This window comes from Drosophila subobscura, chromosome E (assembly GCF_008121235.1).
Source record: "Drosophila subobscura isolate 14011-0131.10 chromosome E, UCBerk_Dsub_1.0, whole genome shotgun sequence".
In the NCBI taxonomy this organism is placed as follows: domain Eukaryota; kingdom Metazoa; phylum Arthropoda; class Insecta; order Diptera; family Drosophilidae; genus Drosophila; species Drosophila subobscura.
The window spans coordinates 7,286,891-7,309,211 of NC_048531.1; the positions used below are offsets into that span (position 1 = coordinate 7,286,891).

At 50.2% G+C, this 22,321-nt stretch overlaps 2 protein-coding genes across 2 annotated transcripts; one reads left to right on the forward strand and one right to left on the reverse strand.

Annotated features, from left to right (window-relative positions):
* The first annotated feature begins 5,695 nt into the window (after window positions 1–5,695).
* LOC117892645 lies at window positions 5,696–19,371 on the forward strand. The gene is made up of 4 exons (XM_034798999.1): window positions 5,696–5,740; window positions 7,527–7,622; window positions 7,690–9,894; window positions 19,129–19,371. The coding sequence occupies exons 1-4, from the start codon at window positions 5,696–5,698 to the stop codon at window positions 19,345–19,347; spliced, it is 2,565 nt and encodes an 854-aa protein (XP_034654890.1). The 3' UTR covers window positions 19,348–19,371.
* LOC117891376 (cytosol aminopeptidase) lies at window positions 10,829–12,547 on the reverse strand. Its single transcript, XM_034796813.1, has one exon. It carries the CDS (start codon window positions 12,490–12,492, stop codon window positions 10,906–10,908), a length of 1,587 nt encoding a protein of 528 aa, XP_034652704.1. The 5' UTR covers window positions 12,493–12,547; the 3' UTR covers window positions 10,829–10,905.
* Window positions 19,372–22,321: the final 2,950 nt, after the last annotated feature.

Consider the following 22,321-nt stretch of genomic DNA (forward strand, 5'->3'; position numbering starts at 1 on the left):
GCTGGACAGCGGGCGATAAAAGTTTAATTAATTATATGGCCACTGAGTGATTTTGGTTTATTGTATCCGCATTTGATTAGCCCGCATATTTATCATTCGGCCATTGGCTAATTAATTTGCCCAGGACTATGCTGACAGTGTGACTGGGCGTGGCCTGCAAGGGCCTAGACCTGCGAGTTATTTGGCAACTTGTTAACTTACCTCCAGCAGCAATTAAGTATAAATATTTGTAATAGTTTTTCCACTTCCACTCTCTCGAGCGGGTCAATGAAAAGCAATCATTCGCACAATTAGAAATCGTACTTAATATCAAATTGCTTGCAATTACCAAGCATTTTAGTGCCACAACAGAGGAGCCCGGACAATATAATGGCACGACACATGAGACTCTCGCACACATGCAGACAGGCCCTGCCCCGTCCCGTCCCTTCCCGACCCTCCCTTTTGGCCACAACAATAACAACGATAACAGAATGTGCCACACACAAGCAGATACAAGAGACAGGCCAAGAGAGACAGTCCGGAGTCGAGTCAGGGCATTTGCCATCGACTGAATTTGACTTAAAAATGGGCAAAAAATTGCGGCAATTAAAGTGGCAAATTGTCTCGAAGAAGAGGCGGCAGGCGTTCGAAGTTCTCTGCCATTGTCATGCCACGGCCCTCACCGTCACCCTCTCCTGTTTGCTGATATTTCGCATTGTGAAATGGAGCCTTAAATGAGTTTTCAGTTGACTTCGCATGGGGTTTTCTGTGGTCTCTGCTCTCCACTCTCCTCTCTCCAATCTCCATTTCAATTTTGATTGAAAACCCTTTTAAATGCCAGGCCTTGGGTCATTAATGGGAAAACAGAGAAATAAAATTAAATGCTCCGTAAAAGCGTCTGCCTGTCCCTCCATCTCCATCTCTGGCGACAAAAAGAATCCTTTCGATGCGACAATTTACGTTCTCAGGTCTGGCCAAGTCGAAGCACTCTCATAGATTTCATTTCACAGTTTGCATTCAAGGAGGAAGCTGCTCCCCCATCTGGCTTGATTTTTATGTGCATCTCTCGGTCCGAGATTAGCCCCTGAAATATGGCCACGAACCTCTTGGACCCCTGGCATTTCAGTCCCAAGGCTGCCAAGACGCAGCTGCAGCTGCCGATTCTATCAGCACCCGAATCTCAATTAACATAATTCACCTAGTCCTAGAGTGGGTGCAGGAAGCAGAGATTCCCCCACTCATAAACTAACAGTTTCTGTGGGAATCGCAGAGCAGGACAGAGGGCAACTTCCCTCCGAAAACAGAAGCCGAATCAAGACAGACCCGGACATGAGCTCAGGTCGGGCGATAGGGGACAGTGGACAGGGGACAGGGGCCAGGAGACAAGCCATCCGGATAAAAGGGGCTGGCTCTCAGCTCTCATCTGCTTTGGGGTAGCCATCGGTGGATGGAGTTCGCTCATTGTCAAAGTGGAAATTGTGTTCATAAATCAGAAACTGTCGCACATGTGTGACACCCTCCTAGCACTCCCCCCTAAGCCACCGTCCCCTTGCCGGGGCATGGCCCATGCACACTCTTTCCGCCCACTGTTTATTGTGTTGTCAATTTGCTGCGCTCGTTGGCTCTCTGGCTGCGATGGCGTAATTAGATTTCGGCCTGGTCCGGCCTGTGCGGAATGGACCGGGAGATGGTTTTGGAGATGGTTTGGCATGGTCTGGTCCGCTCTGGTCCGGTCTGGGATGAGATGGGAAACAAACCACGAAACGGGAAGTGTCGGACAATTAAGGCAACGTTCGACCAGGAGGGAGCACCTCCTGCTCTGGACCACCACATGAAGGAAGCATCGAAATGAGTCTATTAAAATGTGTCCCAATCGATGGCCATCGATGCGGCTTGGCCTGGGCCAATTTCCTCAAAAACCAAATGACCAACTGTCCAAGTTTTAAAGCTGACCGCAAAGTAAAACCAATTCAATGGCAATTAAGTGGCGAAGTGGCTTGGCCATTGTCAAAACTGGAATCTGGATCATCCAGCAACCGGCAGCCGGCAGCCGGCAGTGTGTGAGGTTGACACACACATTTGGCCAAACAATTGTTGGCCCCACTGCAAGTTGAAGTCACTTAGTTAGTTGGTTAAACTTCCGCACGAATGCGAATGTTTGCCACCACAAAGCAACAACAGCAGCAACAACAGGAACAAGAGGGACTGGAGATGCAGTTGGAGTTGGAGTTGGAGTTGGAGCTATAGTTGTGGTGACTGCATCCGCAATGCAACTTTCGGTGTGAGATTTCCGCCTATTGCAACTTCTGCGGCAACTCCCTCTCCCCGCTCCTACGCACGGACTGGGGCAGGGGCAAGCCAGCTTCTGGCGCATCTTCCTCTGCCTGTGTCTGTGTGTGGCTCAATTTATTACGAGATTGTGAATCTCCGCCACGATTACAGCAATTATGTGGCTTTTGGGGAGGTCTCTGGCTGCTGGCACAGTGCCCGAAGCAGGGACGGGACACAGAGGCGTTGCTTTAGTCTCGCTTATAACAATTCCCTCCCCGTCTAATAACTCAACTTCAACATCAAACCCAGCAGCCTGCCTCCTGCAGCCGCAAAAGCAAATGTGAAAGTGCCAAAGTCAGTCGCCACTCGCCAAAAATTTCCTCTAATTGTCGCTGCCACACCATCGGATTGAGACTCCGATGCGGCCAGAGATAAAACCACAGATCTCAGCGCGGATGCAGCTGCAGTTCCATGTCTAATGCTCTCGTATAGATGGCTCCTACCTGCAGCCTGGCTGCAGCCAGAAAGCGCAACCTCAGCATCCACCATGGCAGCTCGCTGTCTCGAATTGGTGGCAATAAAAATAATTTGTCAGCTACTTCATCAGCCGCGGCGCGTGCGTGACAGTCGAGGTACTACGAGTCGATGCCTGCTCCCGCCTGTTGCATAACATCTTCAGTTGAACTCTCACACTGCCCCGCCGCCAGCCAGTCCCAGTCCCCTCCAACGGAGGATTGTCTAGCAGTTGGCCAAATTCTTCCTATAAATCACATAATCCCAGACACCAGGCACAGGCTCATAGGAAATGCGTGGAAGTGCATTTCGTTCGTTTTGCCATTAATAAATTAATTATACAACGGCATGACGGCAGTCGGCTCAGCCCCAGCCCCAGTCTCAGCCTCAACCTCAGCTGCACGCACAAGATAATCAACTTGAATGAACACAAAAACACCAAAAACAAACAGCACAAACTGAACATAGTAAAAAACTTGAGCATTTTTGTCAGGAGCCAAATAACAAATATGCTGCAAAAGTTGATGGTCAAAAGTTGTTCGCGTCTCGTGAAGTGGCCAAAGCCGTGGCCAAAAAAGCTGCTCGAAAAACAGAAAGAAAAGACAGAAACGCTCAAAGACAAGACGAACAGCAACCAAGGAGAGCAGAGGAGGCATCTACACATGGTCGACTATGGGATGCTCTTTTGGAGATGATCCAAATGGGTTTTCCCTTTGAACATTTAAATGTTTCCGATGTGAATCTTTCTTATTTTATTTCCCCAAAATGTTAAATATTGTGCACTTCCTTCTGAGCATTACAAACCGAATCCCTGTCTCATTATGCCAGTTGTAGAGGGAAATATGTATGAGAAATGCCAGAGCCAACCCCACAGCATGTCTGCGACTGCAACTGGCGAAAAGCTGACTTTGGCTGGGAAATGCAGAGGGGGGGAAATGGCAGGGGGCCGGGGCGGAAAACAAACTGGCTGGATGTCGCTGCGAAAAACGGCGAGGCCCGCCGAACACACACAAAACTCAAGTGGCGCGAAAATGTGAGGCACAGTTGCAACAGCAGCGCGCAAGCGTGCGGTTTTCCCTCCACAGTTTTCCACAGCCGAAAATAAAAGCATACAGCAGCAGGAAAAACCAACGAAAACTCAACTCAAATTAAAAGTCGCATTAAATAAATGAAAAACCAACGAGGACGAGGACAGGAGCAGAAGCAAGTTTAAACAAAGCTCAAAGCAAAAGTTAAATTGAAGAGACAAAAGTTGACTGGTTCCGTGGCGGACTATAAAAATATAATTCACAAAGAGCCTGGCCAATCAATTATTTAGGAAGTGCTTCCCGAATGGAATATTCAATGAAAATAAATTGATTCAAGGCTATAAACCCATGCAGCCAAAGACATTCTTTAGGTTGAGTTTTATAAATAATTAGAGCCAATAACTGAAGGAGATTCCAAGAGACAATAATACTTTGCATAGAGAAATATCAACACAGAAAAAAACAACAGCCTGAGGAGAGAAACAGAGAAAGAAAGAGATTGAACAACAATTGAACAGCAAATTAAGCTGCCACATTTCGTGCAACGTGCAACGGGCAACGGGCAACGTGCAGAGACGCCTCATTTGCCTCGTTTGAACTTCCGGCGACGCAACTGAGGGTAAAATGGCCATCTCTGATGCTGCTGGCCCCACCTTAATGGTAAGTCCAAGCCGTGGAGGTCATTCCTGAATCATTCAGATACCGAAATTTTAATATACATAAATAACAGACAACGGCAAATGCAACTGAGGCGTGAAAACAACAAGTGCCACGGCGGAAACCTTTTCGGCCAAAAAGAGTGAAAAAAGTAAAGCGGGAAAAATTGTCTGCCATTGAAGTGAGAGTCTGCCATGGCCTGGCCAGGAAATGGACGATCCCAATCCCACTCCCAGTCCCAATCCCAGCCATCCCATTCCGTGCATAATGCTTTCCATACTCATGTGTCTTCGCACGAACATTTCGTGAATTATTCATGTTTATTTTCGTTTTTGTTTTCCCTTTTGCAACGCGTATGCTCCCTGGCACTTGAACTTCAATTAGCAGCCGCCTGCCTTTCCCCAGCGCAACACTTTAAATTTCTCGTTTAATTACCAACCATCCTGCCCACGTTCGTTCATAATAATCGCCACTCGAATGCGAATATTTCAAATACTTTCCACCGCTTTTCGTTTGATTTTTAAAGCGTCTTTCCTTGGCCTGCAAAATATGCATGTTACGCAATTTAGTTGGCGGCGCCTCGATGATGGGTTGTGCGGAAAGAAATGAACAAAAATCTCTCCCCATTGAATCCATGTGGATTTTATGATTTTATGACCTCGGCTGCATGGAACGGCCTTCCATTTAACGATTATCTAAGAGTCCGTCATATGGGAGTCGGGGATTCGGAATTGGAAACCGAAACCCACTGCCACTGCAGTGGCAGACAGAAAGCAAAACAGACATTTGCCATCGAAACGGGAAATTTGCAACTTAAGTGGATGGAAAAAAGTTTTGTGGCCATTTCAGGCATTTCTTTTGAGCGCAGTGGTTTTCCTTGTGGCCAAGGAAATTCCACTCTGGCACCACTCCCCTCCCCACACGCTTTTTTCAGTCTTTTATTGCATGTGCATTGAACTTGACTCTGGCTTGGGGTTGGGACTTGTGCTGTAGATGAAAAAGCAAACTGGTTCTTGCCACTGCCACTGCAACTGCCCCCAAGGTACACCCAGTCACTCCCAGCCACCCTCGCATGCCGGCCAACAATTAGCTCAAGCTGTTTGCCTTTTTGCCAGCTCCATTTTCCCTGGCCTTGTGTCTTGACTTGGACTTGGACTTGCTGTTGGTCTTGGTCTCGGTCTCGGTCTCAGTCTGGCCAAGACTCTCCCCTACCAAAAGTGTGCAACGTTTTTCCGCTTTGTTGCATGCAACAACAGCAGCAGCAGCAGCAGCTGCAGCAAGTGCATATTGTGCGTCCAACAATTATACAAACTTGTGGCCAAACAGCAATTACAGCCAGTTAATGAAGCCACCTGTGTTCGGATCGCAAGAAAAACAGCAAGAAGAATCCCAGAGGAAGCATCCCATGCCGGACTTCAGTTGCTTTTTTAATCAATTTACTTTGATCTTTTCTTTGGCGAACAATTCTCTGGCAAACATTGGGTTTTGGGCTCATGAATAAATTGTACAAATGTTACTTAAATGCCACAATAAATTCTAAATAAATCGTTAAACTTTAATTGAGGCTGCCTGCAGCTGAGACCCGAAAAGTGTTTTTGGCAACTATTGAATTTCCATTTGGGAAAACCAAAGGGAAGAGAGATAGACACTAAAGAGAGCTTCTTTGGGGAGAACTTTTCCTTGGTGTATCATAAAGAAATTGTTAACTAGTTTGGCAAACACTTTTAAAGCCATAAAATCCGCCAGTTCACCCGAGAGTGAGAGCGAGTTCAGCACCAGGGAAAATAGCAACAATCTTTTATTGGAGTTTTCTATTGAATTTTAAAACGATTCTTGCGCGTGTCCCGCTCCAAAATGAAAAGACATTTTCCACAGCGGAATAAAGCGAACACCTCTCCCTGCAGTACCCAAACCCTACCCCTCAGCCTCACCCTCACCCTCATCGCCAAAGTGTTAAATAGAAAACACATAAAATTTTATGCACCACACAGTGGCATGGCATGGCATGGCAGGGGTTAGAAGTGGAGCAGGGGAATGAGGGCATGAGGGCATGGGGGAAACTGCAGTTCTCATCCAACAAGTGGGGCGTGTGCCTCTCTCTCTCGCTCTCTCCCTCTCGCGTAGGCTCACCAGAAGGCGGGTGGCAAGGGCCTCGGCTGGCCTGGTTGGCTGCCTGTTCGGTACAGTTCATAAAAATTCACTCGGGCGCAGTTTTAACGGCCGTTAAATGTTTACGCGGTTGCATTTTTAACGACCGTTGACAGTTCATTTGGATTTAGCTTTAGCCTCAACTGGTCTGCTGGCTGTGGATGGCTTTTGGCATGGCTGCTAAATGGCTGCGGCTGCTGCTGCTGCTGCGGGGCACGAGATAAGCCAGGGCTGGCCCCCTGCCACCATATGGATGAAGCCGTTGCAGCGAAAGGAATTGGATTACAGGGCCAACTTTTAGCTATTGATTCTAGATTCAGTTTATAGGCTGGGAATGGGGAAAGACACGGACTGACTGATGGCTTTCGTGTGTAATTAAATCATATTTGATATATTCCGCAAAGGTAATTTCCCATTCGACGCTGCTGCCAGCCAAAAGACTTTCTTGCATTCCAATACAATCTTCGATTATCTCCGAAACCATCGCGAAATGTAAGCCAGTTGCATCACAAGTCTGAAATAATCCCAGTACCATAATTGGTCTTACGTAAAATCGAGAGAGGTGCAAGAGAAATGCTATTGAATTCGAGCAGAGGAGGAGACCGGGTTTAATGGCCATAAAAGCCAAGCCACGGCACAAGTTCAACCTGTTGACGTGAAAGTGGTTGCATGAATGGACAAAGAGGCAGACGGGGAGACAGACAGACACCCAGCTGAAGAAGTGGCTGTGGCAGAGCGCGTGCGCAACTCGTTTGAGAATCGAGCAGCGTCCAGTTCGAGTTGCAACTGCATTTGCTGTGGCGACTCCAAGTTTTGTTTTTGGTCAGATGGAAAGTGAAAGTGTTGGGCGGACATATTAGGATTATTTATGGATCCTCCACAGATGCTTTTTGCTTGTACTTAATTCATGGGGCTTTGTCTTTGCAGCTACTGCTGCTGCTTGTGTGGACAGGCCTGAGCATGGCCAAGGCCATGGACACCTGGCACCGCCTACCCTCCCTGGAAACCTTCGCCAGCTATGAGGTAACTACCACTCCTTGCCCCTCACTAGAGCACCCATTGATCCTCTCTCTATCTGTGTGATTTGTAGGACATGCAACGCTACTTTGACCAGCGGAATCTACGCAGCATGCGGCACATCGACAATCCCACTGACGACAGCTACCTGGCGGCCTTCAATCAGTACAACGAGCAGTCCGGGGATCGGTCGCAGGTCCATCACTCGCGCACCAAGCGGGAGGAGCGCAGGCTGCCCACCGCACCGCGAATGCTGCGCTTCGAGCTCGCCGACGCCGTCGAACCCAGCGACGAACTGAAGCTGTTCCTGCGGCAGCATCAGGCCAGGGCGCTCAAGGATACGCCCACCACAGAGAGTGCGCCAGTGCCGCCGGCCAGCACCACCAAAGCCGCCAAGAGCCAGCGCCCGAAGCGGAAGCCACGGCGCCAGCGACGCTCCACCATTAACCAGCAGCAGCAGCAGCCAGCGGACTTTAAGGCAATGATGATTCCATTCCAAGAGACCGATGCCCGAGAACCCGATCCCTACACGGCGCAGTTGATACGCGAGGCCAGGATCCTGGATCTGCAGAGTCAGGCCACCAGAACGGCCCAAAAGTTACCCCCGAAGCACGGCTTCCAGGTGCGCATACGCAAGACGAAGCGCACCAAGCGATCGGCTCCTGGCTCCTCGCCGCAGATGTTCAAATTCGAGCTGACCGACGCGAAGGCAGCTCTGCCCCAGTCCCTTCTTCCGCAACGCTCTGGGAAGCAGCTGCAGCCCACGCCCACACTCCTCACAATGGAAACCCAACCGCAGAGGAACAACACAACTCAGAGTCAGAGTCAGGGACAGGCTCCCACGAAGGCCACTCCCCCTGCGGAGGACAATGCGATACAGAACAGCGAGTCGACGGCGGAGACCAAACGGATGTACGTGTACAAGGAGGCGCCACAGAGCAACGGCCATGGGAAGGGCAAGAAGTCGCTGGGCGGACTGCCCCACGAGGTGCAGAAGGCGATCAGCCAGCTCATGAAGGAGGGACACGGCGGCAAGGCGTACATCAAGTACCTGCCCGCCCCGAAGTCCGAGTACGAGCACTACAAGATAAAGCCCCTCTCCCCGCTCTCCGGCTACGGCCTCAAGCCCAGCTCCTACATGAAGTACATGCCGGGAGCAGTGCAGACGAAGCTGGTGGAAGCATCGCCAGTCCCACAGCCAGCCCAGGTTCCCGTCCAGGTGCACATCCAGCCGGTGCCGGTGGTCGAGCAGCTGCGGTACATCCACTACAAGCCAAGCTACGCCCAGGTCTACGCTGCCCAGCCCCCGAACATGGCCCAGCATCCGATTGTGGTGCAGGAGGCAGCCGCGCCGCAGGCCGAGGAGGTGCACCATCACACGTACACAGCGGAGCTGGCAGCTGCCCCTGTGCCGACCCAGTCGATAGACGTGATTGTGCCACAGTTTCGGCCCTCGAAGCCGGACCCACTGCAGGAGGAGTACCAGGCGCAGGCGCAGGAGCCCATCTATGGCAGGGCCCTGGAGCCGTACCAGTACGCGATCCAGCACGAGCCAAGTCCCGCGGCCTCGCCGCTGATCAAGATCGAGTACCATGGGCCGGCGGACAGCGCCAAGGAGCACTACAAGCAGCTGCCCGAGTTCCAGCAGCTGTCGACGCTCATCGGCAAGTCGCCCGACGACCAGATCCACGGACTCACCTACCTCCTGGCCAAGGAGATGCAGGCCAAGCTGCAGCGCCAGGGCAAGCAGCTGGTGATGGATCGCCCACAGGACAGCACGGCGCCCGTTCTCTTCCATCCCGGCCAGATGCAGGCCCCGGCTCCTGTGCCCACGCTCAAGACGCTGGCGGGTCTGGGCGTGCATCAGGGCCGACTGATTGGCATGGCCAAGACGAAGCAGTACGTGCCGATCATCGAGTCGGGCAACAACGATGTCAAGGAGCAGCTGCCCGCCGTGCCCAGCAGCATGGCGCCCAAGCTGCCGACTCCCAGCTCCTTCATGGACTACACCCCGGGCCATGGACTGTCGCACGGCTACGAGGGCGTCAGGGACGAGCAGCGGCAGCAGCCCGTGACCACAGTGGAGCATGTGGTGCATCATCCAACCATCACGAACTATCATCAGCAGCATCCCCAGCAGCAGCAGCAGCAGCAGCAGCATCCGGAGCAGCATCATTACCAGGCTGCACATCTGGCTGCCACCTCGCTTCCGGCTGAGCTGGATGCGGAAAAGGGTGCCAACGGGTTGCACTTTGTGAGCAGTCAGGAGGATAAGTCGGTGAGTCCTGCCTTCGATCTGTTCCGCTGCCCATTTCCGCTTCGGTTTAGGCTTGCAGATGAATATTTAATATTGGAAAGTGGCTGCGATACCCCGCTCCTTCCGGTGCCCACTCTTCCGTTGCATTAAATTAAAGTACACCTTGGGGCGTGCCACAAGAGGATGTGCCTCGATGGCTCCATTGATTGGCATAGGCAAAAACACAATCAACATAAATAAGAAGGAGCTTGCCACATCCACATCCACAGACACACACAAACACGACAATGCGACGGCAGTCACAACAATGGGAATATCCGAATATCCCCTGCAGCAGGATGCACAGGGGAATGTGTTTGTGGCACATCGTCTCGCCGGTAATGCACTTAATCGAATAATTTTCAAGTTCGACAAGCATTTTCAATGTCGTTAGCCAGGCACGAGAGAGAGCGAGCCACATCCACAGCCAATTCTGCCACAGATTGGCATCCGTCTGGCACCCCCAGGTAGCCGCCACAGCAGCTCCTTTCCTCCTCCATCACTCTGCGGCAGACGGCAGTCGGCAGTCTGCTGTGCCCTTTCCCATTGGATTGAATTCGGCTGCTGTCTGGACCAATTGATACAGATATACAGCATCCAGATACGCCATTCATGGGGCCAAAACCTCAAGCACTTGAGGAGTTTCCTCTGAGCCAGATACATGCGTCGGAATTAACATTTTTCTTTCACTGCAGAACTGAAGTTTCCTTTCCTTACTTTCGTCTGGCTGGCACGGGGACAGTCGAAAGGGTGTGCTTGCATTTAATTTATCCGCATTTCTATGGCAGGTCGTGGGGACTGGGGCGCCTCTTTGTGCGCAGCCAGGCAGAAGGGCACGGAAAAGGTATCCCAAAGATAGACACAAACAGGAGGAGGTACAAGGGAACATTAAAACAACTTAAAGACGCCTCCAAAGTCTAGTCCAAAAAATGCAATTTACTTCGAAAACTTATCGCAAAACCATCAAACATTCCTCCACGAAGATCGAGCGTCTCACTTGAGCTCGGGGCACGCCATTTGGTACAAGAACTGGACCATGGTGCGTGTGGGACGTCCCGTCATGCGCTTGGCCGTGAGGTACGGGATGAGTCCGTACTGGCTGAGCAGGCCCGTGCCCCGTGTGTCCAGGTGCACCCAGTCGGCGCACGGCACCAGCTCGTGGAGCACGGCTGCCGAGAGGCAGGAGCTGGCAATGCCGCGGCCATTGTTGCTCAGATCGTAGCCCAGCTCGTCGGTCACCTGGCGACGGTAGTACTGCCACAGGGGCAGGCGCCACACGCGGTCGCCGGTGAGGGAGCCAGCGCGCTGGAACTGCTTCCAGATGTAGTGGGAGTTGGAGAAGACGCCGGTGGCCCCGCCGCCGAAGGCCTTCTTCACGCCCATCTCGAGGGTGGCCACGTCCGCCACGAGCCGTGGATTGTAGGTGTTCTGGCCGTAGAGCAGGGCGTCGGACATCACCACCACGCCAGCCTTGTCCAGGTCCCGGATGGCCATCGACTTGCCGTTGAGCAGGCGGACCACATCGCCGGGCTTGCAGGACATGCCCGAGGGCAGGTTCTCGCACAGCGGGATCACGCAGGTGACATTGATGGGCAGGGAGAGGGCCGCGCAGGCGCGCATCATGCCCACGCAGGCGGCTGCCCCCGACATGCTGCCGCGGTACTCGTCCATGCCCCTGCACGGACGCATATTGAGGGCCCCCGAGTTGAAGGTGATGCCCTTGCCCACGAACAGGATCGGCTTCTCCTCGGGAGCAGCGCCGCAGTAGCTGATCTCGAGCATGACGGGCGGCTCGCAGCTGCCCTTGGCGATCATTAGGAAGGCGTTCAGCCGCTGCGCCTCGATCCAGTCCATGGTCCGCACCTCGACGGTGATGCCGCAGGGGCACAGGGCGTCCACGGTGGCCTGGGCGAACAGGGTGGGGGTCATGCAGTTCGCCGGAGCATCGCTGAGGCGGCGCGCCAGGTTCTGGGCGTCGGCCTTGAAGATGCCGCGTGTCCAGCCGTTGGCGTCGGAGGAGTCGTACAGACTGAGCGTGGGTATCAGGGGCATATTCTTGGCGGCCAGGTTGTCGGGGAAGCGCCAGACGGCGAGTGCAGCCCCCTCTGCCGCCTGCTCCGCGTAGTCCATGCCGTCCACCGAGATGGCACCCACGCCCTCGTCCTGCAGGGAGCGCGCTCCAATGCCCGCCGCAATGCGCACATTCTCCATGCCCTCGTCCAGCATCTCCAGCTCGTTGAAGGCGATCCCCTCCACGCCCAGGCCCACCACAGCCACCGAACTGAACTCGGGATCGATGCTGTTGAAGATCCTGCCCCGACCCAGCCGCCCGTCCAGCTTCGTCTCGCAGATCAGCTCCGCCAGCTTGCCGTTCACGCGCCCGTCCACCTTCTGGCCGGTGGGCGTCAGCTTCGGCTCCTTGCCGGCCTCCTCCTTCAGGTACAGCCCCACCACGACGCCCTTCGTGTTGGCCTTGACATCCCCGCAGCTGTGGCGCACCCCCACCCGCAGCGCGCTCCTCGCATAAAGGCTGCACATGCCCCGCAGCGGCAATTGCTTCACCTTCTTCATTATGGACATTGCGAATTAATTTCAATTTCAATTTCAATTTCACGATTTACACGAAAGAAACTTCCAAAAGATTTAACGAATGATTTTTTTTGTTGAAAGAAAAATATTTCCAAATTATTTTGTTTACTAGAAAACGAAAATTTGTTCTGTTTAATCTGAACTGTAGAATACGACTGAGAGAAAAGGGAAATCAGCAGCCGGCTGGCAAACTGACGTGAGACATTTCAAGGCCATCATGGATATTTTTTCAGAGTTCCATTGGAAGGGGGAAAACTAAATGGGAGAGACAAAATGCCTCGAAGGAGTACATCAAAATAACATCTGTGTGGAATTCGATTTGCTCTGCTCCTGAATTAAGCCCTGACTCTCATTCGTTTAGTTTTACAGAATGCAATGTGCCCTGTCGCCTGTCCCCTGTCCCTTTTCCTGCTGCATTTGGTGTAGTGACAACACCAAGGCCCTGCCTGGCAGCATCAAAAGCTGTCGACAATTTAGCGGCAATAAGTACGAGCATGCCATAAGCAGGCCCAAGTTCGAGCACTACTTGGTGGAATTTAAATTATATTTCCAGGACCAGGACCCTCCCTAGCAGTCTCCTTTGTGATTCGCAGAATCGACTTAAAATTGTTTTCGAGCTAAGTTTGCTTTGACGTTTTCCTCCTCCTATTTCGCAGCTTATTTTCCGTGCACTTTTATTCGATTTTGGTGGAAGAGCTTATTACATTTTATTTATTGGCATTTGTTGTCCGGCAATATTTGCTGGTGCCTTTGCTGGGAGGGCATCCCAGCCAGCCACCCTCCTCTGTGGCACTCTTCTCGATACCCATCCAGCGAACGACTCTTGCAACAACAGCCCCAAAAGCAATGCAATCCCCAGTAATGGTCCTGTTCCTGTTCCTGCTGCTGATGAGGCACACACCCCACACACATGCACATTGTTTTAGGGCCGTTTAGCATGATTTTTAATAGGCTTTTGCCTTGTCCCTGTCGTACTTGTCGTCATCCCCGGCTGAGCCTCGTCGGCTCGGTCGTGTTGTGAAACCCCAGAAACGACGCCTGATGACCATGATGGGAGCTGAGTTGAGTCGAGGACATGGCTGGTAAAGGCAGCCGCCTGCCCATTGTCCTGTCTGTCTGTCTGCCTGTCCGGACTGTCCATCCCTGACAGGCAAACGACACTTGTTAGGCTCAAGTTTAGGTGGAGGTTAGAGGCGGATGTGGGGTGTCGTCCGTCCCGGCTGCGACATGCCGTTGCAATGCTCGTCATGGGACTTGTTTGACAGCAGCTGCTGCTGCTCTTGGGCTCCCTGCCACTGCCACAGGCACTGCCACTGCCACTGCCACTGCTGGTAACGTGTGCGAGCGAACATGGTTGGATTTTTGGGGAATTTGTCATTTTATTGTGGCCGAAATGGTTGGTAATGGTCGTCACTCACTCTCCAAAACGGAGCTACACATACATACGTACAAGGATGAAGGATGCTTGATGTCCTCCTCGGCTGGGCTTCAACATCTGCAGGTGCAATATTTTCCGGCTTCCCCACACACACACACACACACACACTCGTACAATATTTTAATTTCATTTTTATTTCAACCCTTTTGCTGTTCGCTTTGTGTTTGTGTTTGCCCTGCCTAGCCCTCCCCGTCCCTTTCCCCTTATTTTTAATGTGGGAGCACAACATATTTTTGCAAGTGTTGAAAGGAGATTTCGTCGGGGAAGGGGGCAGGGTCGCTGCCTAAGCACAGATTTAAGTTTTATTTAATGGAGCGGTGCTGGAGCGGCAGCATGTGGGTCGGGTCTCGATTATTAGTTCGGTTCTGGCATCGAAAATCACTCGACAAAAAAGGTTTAGCCCGAAACGACGCTCGGGCACAGCTTAAGGCTGGATCCTTGATCCCTCCTGGGTCCCGGGACATGTGTGGCTAATGTTCTCGAGTTCTTAAGGCCTTTGTTCGTGCAATTGATGGCCTCCCCGGACCTCAGCCAGACTTACACTCGAAAAATTGTGCAAACAATTTCAGAATTTCCTCTTCGTTTTTTAGCGATCAGTTTTAAGAGCCAGCTGCTGATGTCTGCTGTTCTTTAGAACGTGTCCTGCTGAGTGTATTTGATTTTATTCAAATACTGATATAATACCCGGAATTACCATTGGCATGCCGGACCCTCCCTTGGTGTCGCTGGCTCAGCACATGCTCGCATCTGACCTGGGCTTGACTTTAAATTAGCTCCACTTCATCCGCCGTTGGACGTAATAAACCGCAGCCAGTCCGGCACCAGCGACCCAACTACAACTACTCGTTCCACCCGCTAATATTGCGCTCTTGGGGCGTGGCTGGCTGGTTGAAAACTAAAACTGTATGCTGGGGCATGGCATTGCCCGCTCTCCCATTCCCATTCCGATTCCTATTCCTATTCCTAGTCCCATTTCCAATGCTGCTCGCAACGTGCTATTGACAGTCACATTCGCATAAAAATCACGTAGTTTGACATTTTTCCTGCTGCTCTGCTCTGCTCTGCCATTTCGTTAGATGGATTTTTTTGCTGTTGTTCCTGGCTCTCATCCTCTTCCTCATCCTCGTTCTGCTTTTGCTCGAGACGGATGCGGATGCGGATGGGTTTGGGCAGCAGCAGCAGCTGTCACGCAATCAGCCCGAGCGCATTGCCAGGGCAAAGCCAACAAACTGATAACTCAATTTTGGTTGGAGATGCTCCCCCCAAGCCCCTTGTTAGCCATAACTTGGATACGAAAATTGCTAACAAGCGAGCCATAAAAACTGTGGGTGGATTGCATTTAAAATTTGCCCCCGTCCCGTTCCCCCCTCCCCGCCACACTGTAAATTATACAACAATTTCGTAGTCTAATCATCAACGTTTGAGCCCCAGCAGCAGCCTCCCTCGTTCCGCCCCCTCATAATTGTGTGGCCAAAAGTTGCACAGCGACAATTGGGCGAATGGCTGCTGCCGTGTGGCATAAACGAGCCCAGGACATTCATTTGACTGACGAGCGCTGTTGAACACGTTCGTTCCACTCTTGGCCAGAGTCTGACCATGGAGGTGGCAGGGCTAACAGGCAGGCAGTGGCCGACACCCACACCCACCGACACACAGACACACAGACGGCACTCATATCCAAGTGGAGCTCTGGACGCATTACATTGTAAAATTGGTTTTTGTAAATTGTTTGGACACAACATTTATTTCCATTTAAATGCGATTTGGCTCGACTCGGTTGCCGTTGCTGTTGCCCCTCCCACACACCCACACAGCCTCAAATCCTGTCCGGGCTCAGACCAACTCAGTGCCACACTTGTTCAATTTTAAATGAGCAGCATGCAGCACTGTGGCACTGTGGCACTGCTGCACTTGCCACACACCGATGCCGGCCCCGCTTCTTCCCCAATCTTCCCAGCCAGCCAGCCTGCCTGCCCGCTGTGTCCCTTGAGGTTTTCGGTTGTGTGTGTGTGTGTGGGTGTGTGGGTGTGTGGCATGGCACGAGGTGTTTGCAACGCTTAAACGAATTGTGTGAATAATAAACGCACCACACTCCCCGCTCAGCGGCAGAGGGGAGGGCGCATCCTCAGTTGCCCAACAAGGATTAGTGTTATGGCATCGCCTCCCATCGCATCCCGTTCCCACCCTTCCACCTGAGTGCAAATCATCAGCTAATTGAAGAGGCTGCCCAAGTGCAGGGCAGGGCATGGCTGGGATTTGCGTTGCCTCGCATTTGACAGTGCGGAACGTGAATGCACACCCGTAGCTCCTCCATTTACAGTGGTCCAGACTAACAGAAGGCTCTGAATCTGCAGATAATCCAATGAAAATAAATCAAAAGACAGCAAGAAATCAGCAGTGATGAGGTCAGGCGGAAGATTGTGATGCCCGCAGGCCCAAGCACAAGAGTTGCGAAACGTTTTAATGACCAAAAGATGGCACAAAGCCGAGAGGCCGGTAGTAACTTTGATTATATGCAAATTAAAGGACACCGAAGGACTCACCCAACGTCAAAGGCATTTCTCGTTAGTGGGCGCCATTCGCTACTCCTGCCTGTTGTTGTTTTGCCACTCAATTGGCCAAAACAAGTGCACGCTGGAGGATGAGGATGAGGATGAGCATTCGCATTGAATTACCAAGAAAGCTGTTCCGCCCAATGGGCAGGCAGGAGCTGGCCAGCTTATTGCTTTTTAGCCATGAAAGAAAGTTTCGGGCAGCCAATCGCTCACTCCGAACTCCAAACTAAACGAACTCACGTAGCTTTTGGCTTAAATTGCATTTTGCACTCGACACTGCACAAATCCCCGTCGCACAAATCGACAAAAAGCCAACGACAGGAAACGTGTTAAATGCAAAAATTCGACCCTCCAGCTAGACCGCTTTTAACTCCAGCTCTATGCACTCCCATTTGACATTGACTTTCCCATTTGGACATCCATATGTATGTACATGAATATGGCATTATAAACAAGGAATAAATAAGACAGCTCTGAGATGGACGACAGATGTGAGACTCGCATCTTTTGGCTGGTTCCAAATCGGAGGTCCATCTTCGTTTCAAACAAAATAGATCAAAATCGGTTGAGCAACAGCCAGCTAAAGTCTGGCTTTGGCACCTGAGATCATCAACATTATTTGAGGAATAACTTCAAAGAAGAAACTGGAATGCTGAGATTGCATTAGTCGATGCATTAGTCGCAGTTTGAGTGTTTGTTCCCCACCAAATCCTCGCCGACTAATGGACACTCGTGGACACACAAAGCACAAGAATTGGGCAGCGTCATTGGATTTACGGCAGATGCATTTTTCATTTCAGGCAATGGCACGTGACTCTGATTTTGGCATTGATTGTGGTCCTAATACAGTTTCCACTTCGCTGGCTTTCATATTTTTGTTTTGATGGGCAAAAAGTGACCCATCGCGGGGATGAGTCCGCCCACTCTCCTGGACATGTTTCATCTGCATTGTAATTATGTTCACTTTAATCAAATCAATTTGTAATGAAATTCCCCACTGCAGAACCCCCTTCAATTTGCATATTCCGCAGATATTCGCGTCCTTCTTTTATGCAGCGGAAGAAGCGTGAAGGCGGCGGCTGCTTTGCACGTTAAAATCTATTAACATTTTTGCATTCTCTTAATGAAGCTGCTGCCGCTGCCTCCACTGCTGCAACAATGCTGGATAGAGGAAAAAATGCATATTTTCTTTTTGGATTCCATTAGGAGAGGAGAATGATGAAAGGCAACAAAAAAATGCTAGATGGCAGCGCAAATGTTGGCAAATCGCTGGACCAGAGAATTTATTAATTATGTTTAAGAGAAGCAAAAATGTGGAATGTTCGCGGAATTCTGCTGAAATGTATTTCCTTTTTAAACCAAGAATTAATCTATGAAGCACAACAAATGCCAATCAAAGCAGCTCCAACTCCGAGTCCCATGCAATCAGGTCTATAAATCTTGCACAAAGCCCAAGAAGAACTTTTGTTCTCTGCGGCAGAATGGAAGCGGAAGCTGAGGAAAAATCTAGTCAACAATGTAACTTAATTAAACTTAATTTACAACTCATTAACATATCAAAAAGTTTGCCACGCCCCCGCATACACACAGGGACACACACACAAGCACGAGTCTTGGGTAGGCCATAAATACCACAGAAACAGCCCGAAACATGTAGCAAAAGTTGCCAACAGTTGTCGCCAACACAGAGAGAGAGAGAGAGAAAGAGCGGAAAAGGAAACGCACACGCACAACAATACACTCGAGCACACACACACACACTCCCACACACAGAAGCTCCTGCCACGTCGCGTTCAGCCACTCTCTCTGTCACATTTTGTTGCCATCTTGCAGCGGGAATACTTACAATAAAAAGGCAAAACCCAAATTGTAGACGACAAAACAAAAAGTGAGGAGTGGCTGGTGGGAGGGGTTGGAGGGGGCAAATCAGCGCTGCATGGCCAAGTGTCAAAGGGGGTGGAGGGAGGGGCTGTTCAGCGCTAGATTTGTACAATATATTGTTGCAAATTTCATTACTCCCGCGCCTCCTGCCTGCCACGATACTCGTACACAATTTACAATCACATGCATAGCAAACAGTGGCATGTGGCATGTGGCATGTGAGTGACATTCCTCCCCCATCCGCATTCCAATCATCATCAGGCACCGAATGCCGCTCCGAATTCTGCGCTCCAGTTCCCACGCAGTTGGTGCATGGCAATACCCTAGACGACAATGAAGAAGGAGCACTGCCACCTTGACAATGCTGCAGATAAACCGATCTACAGTGGAGCTACACCCACTCCCCTCACGCTGGTAATCATCTATGAAATAAAAGAACTTTCCTTTCCGTTCGCCGGGAGTTTCCAGCATAGAGACAGCGCCTAAATGGCTTTGGTTTGTTGTTTGTTGTTTGTTGTTCTCCCAGGCGAGTGCATGGCATCTGGCAGTTGTTGCTGTTCGCTGTCTTCACTGTACATGACAGTGTGCTTAATACTCGTACATTCTGCACTGCATATTTTTCAGCTTGCGCACGAAATGCTGCATGCAACTTATCGGTTTACTGAGCAATCCACACACACACACACACACACCCCCCCGACCATTGCAATATGACTAACTTGCTTCCCTCTTCCCTCTCTCCGCTGTCTTCAGATGCAGCAGTACGCCTCGAAGTATGCATTCGGCTATCGCATACGTGACTTCCACACCGGCAACGATTTTGGCCACAAGCAGAACCGGGATTTCCATGGCGTGACACGCGGTCAATACCATATTCTTCTGCCGGACGGACGCATCCAGAATGTGATTTACCATGCCGACGATACGGGATTCCATGCGGACGTCAGCTTCGAGGGCGGGACCAAGCACTGAGTCAGAAGAGAGGAGTGCGGGGAGCGGGGAGCGGCCTAATGTGCAATCTATGTTCTAAGCTAGCTCTAAGATCTTTCCAGCCAAGCGAAGGCTCTCCCATGGGAGAATGAGCCTTTGACATTGACTCCAGCATGATTCGAGCTTCCTTTATCCATTTGACTATTGATTTTCGCCATTTAGCGAAATGGTTGATTAGTCAGGAGTAAACTAAAGCTATTCACAGAGGTACGAACAGTACATTTGTGGCCAAGAAAATCCATTCAAGCATTCATACCCATTGAATTTCTCAGCCTCAACAGCACAATCTTTCTCGATACCAAATAATTATATTCTCCGTGTCTTGTGTGCAGCAACACAACAATGTGAATTTAAATGTGAATTTCATTAACCCACTCACTTGTGTGGCTTCTCGAGCAATTCTCAAATAATTTAAGCCCATCAAAAATGTAATTTAGGTTAAGGAAATCAATTAAATAATGAATGCAAGCCGAGCCGAGCCAGACCCTGGCTGGGAAAACAAATGTGCTCAATCGATGTGCAATAAAATTAAATCAATAAATTAAACGAAAATCACTTTTCAGCATACGCAACTGTCCGGCTGTCCGCTGTCTGCTCTCTGACAAATTGAACAACTTTTCCGCAAGGCAATGCATGTCGGATGCGAATGGATGTGTCGGGAGGGGGAAAACACCTTCGAATTGGCAGATGCGCTACACTCCGTTTCGCAGTTCGAGTTCGAGTATGTACAGTAGTTAGCCGCGGGGCATCGGGTTCCGTTTCCATCCATAATTGAGTTTTAAGTGTTTCGTTATTGTGCGTACACACAGCATGCCCCGCAGCCTTCTCCCCGTACAATTATTCAAGACTTGCCTTGCCAGTGACCTTTCGCTTCCGCTTGGCCTTTTTCGGTCATCGTTTTGATGCGCGAGGCGAGTGCGGGGATCCGTCGCTCCGATCTGCATGTGTTTCGACTTTAATTAAAATTGTAGCAAAAATTTCTTCTTGCGATCTTCGGCCAGGCAGCAAGCAAACCATTCATTTATCTTCATTTATCTGCGAAGGTCAAGGTGTTGTTCGCTGGCTGGCACTCAACAACATTTTTGCCTGGGATTGTACTTTAATTAATTTACGTGCTTGGAAAATCGATCGCTTTTATGCGCCATCATCCTCAGGGGCTGGGGCAGCAGCAGCAGCAGCAGCAGCAGTGGCAGTGGCAGTGGATGTGGCCTGGGGCTTGAGGGAGAAGCAACGTGACGTACTTGGCCCGAGATCGAGTTCGATGTCATCGCAGATATACGCAAGAAATGCAATCGCAATCACATGTGGCTCTGACTCTGACTCTGACTCGGGCTCTGCTACCATTTAAAGTTCAATGTTGCCAGCAATTGTAGAAATAACAAATTTTTAAGATAGATCCACGAGCATCGCCGCAGCAGCAGCGCAGCCTCCACTCTTGCTGTTGTTCGCCAATTTGTTTGCCACTTTCCGACACCGACTCCGCACCTTAACTTCTGCTTTTGCTTTTGGCTTTGCCTTTGCCTTTGCCATTCTTCTGTGTGTTTGTCTGCCATTGTCTTTGCATTTGCATTGCATTTTTGTGTGTCTGTCAGATACGAGTACTTCTGGTGCTTAAGGTTTTGCGGTTATTCATGACGGGCCGAACTCATGCAGAGCTCATTAACTAATTTTTAGTGGCAAGCACAGTGAGCGGTGCAAGTCTATGGCCAGCAGTAAACACTTTATGGCTCATAAAAAAAAGAACAAAATGGAAACTATTTTCTGGCTGAACGTAAAAGAGTCTTCGAGGTGTTTAATTCAGCGAAGCTATTGAATAATTTACAAGTACCTCGAAAAATGTATGATTAAATATGCCTGCAAGGAGTGCTAACATTTATTTATGCGTATGTATGCATGTACTTTTGGTGCGCACCGTGGCCCCCGCAGATCGGGCAAACAATTCAGAACATGATCTTTTGGGTTTCTAATTGTTGGATGCTTTAATTGTTTTGACATTCAGAAGGCAGGAAAATGATTTGTACGAGACTGCCACCAAACGAACTCCTTCTACAGAGCCAGACTCTGGCAGGGGCCTGCCTGTCTTGCCAATTTGGCGACTCTCTCAGCGTGATTGACATTAATTGCCAACGCGACCAGGCCAAGAGATCGCACTGCACTTCTGCGATTCTCGTTGCGTTTTTGTGGCGTCTCTCCGCTGATAATTAAGCAATTCTCGAGTTAATTAAAAACAGAAGCCACAAGCAGCAGAATGCGCTGTTTTGACAAGATTTATGAAGGCCTGGCCCCAAAAACCCTATGAATTCTGTGAGCCAAGCCATGGGAACCGCGTGCATTATAATTATGGTATTATACTAAATATAAATCAGCGCATTAGTCGTGGCAAAAAACCAAATAAAAAGCATAATCATAGGAGCCAAATTATGTTCCAATCCCACCAGAAACTCACAGACCAAGCCCATTCTCGGGCCTGCATGTGAAGCCCCGCAGAGAGATTGAGTTGGAGATGGAGCGGGGAGCATCTCGAATACGAGTAAGTAGAAGTTTTTGGCGACGATAATAAAATCCCATTTAAGTTTGACGATAAGTTTTGACCATTAGTCGGCTGCCAGAGGGGGCTCAGAGGGCAGAGGCCTGGCCTGTCACAGCGAGTTAAATGCCTTTGGATTTTCCTCCTTTTTTCTTACTTTTTGGGCTACCAATTTTTTGCACTTTTATTTTTTGTATTTTGTTGAAGGAACAGCAAGTTATGAGCCAACTTTGGCGGCTCACATTCCAATTGATAAGCAATGGGTGAGGTCCAGTGGCGGGGGCGTGGCTAATGTCTTGCCAAAACTTGTCCAACGGTTCTCGCCGACTGTTTTTGATAAATGTGCATGGGGGAATGGCTCTCGAAGTGATCAAAAAGTGGGCAATTATAGAGCATAATAATGGGCATAGAACGGCATAGAATCCCGTG

What these genes read in the sequence shown, in the direction of transcription:
- LOC117892645 (XM_034798999.1), top strand. Translation starts at nt 5,696, where the DNA reads ATGCAACAACAGCAGCAGCAGCAGCAGCTGCAGCAAGTGCATATT. An exon ending in AGCTGCAGCAAGTGCATATT is followed by an intron (nt 5,741 to 7,526) that starts GTGCGTCCAACA and finishes TTGTCTTTGCAG; the next exon opens with CTACTGCTGCTGCTTGTGTG. An exon ending in GCAGTCAGGAGGATAAGTCG is followed by an intron (nt 9,895 to 19,128) that starts GTGAGTCCTGCC and finishes CGCTGTCTTCAG; the next exon opens with ATGCAGCAGTACGCCTCGAA.
- LOC117891376 (XM_034796813.1), bottom strand. Translation starts at nt 12,492, where the DNA reads ATGTCCATAATGAAGAAGGTGAAGCAATTGCCGCTGCGGGGCATGTGC.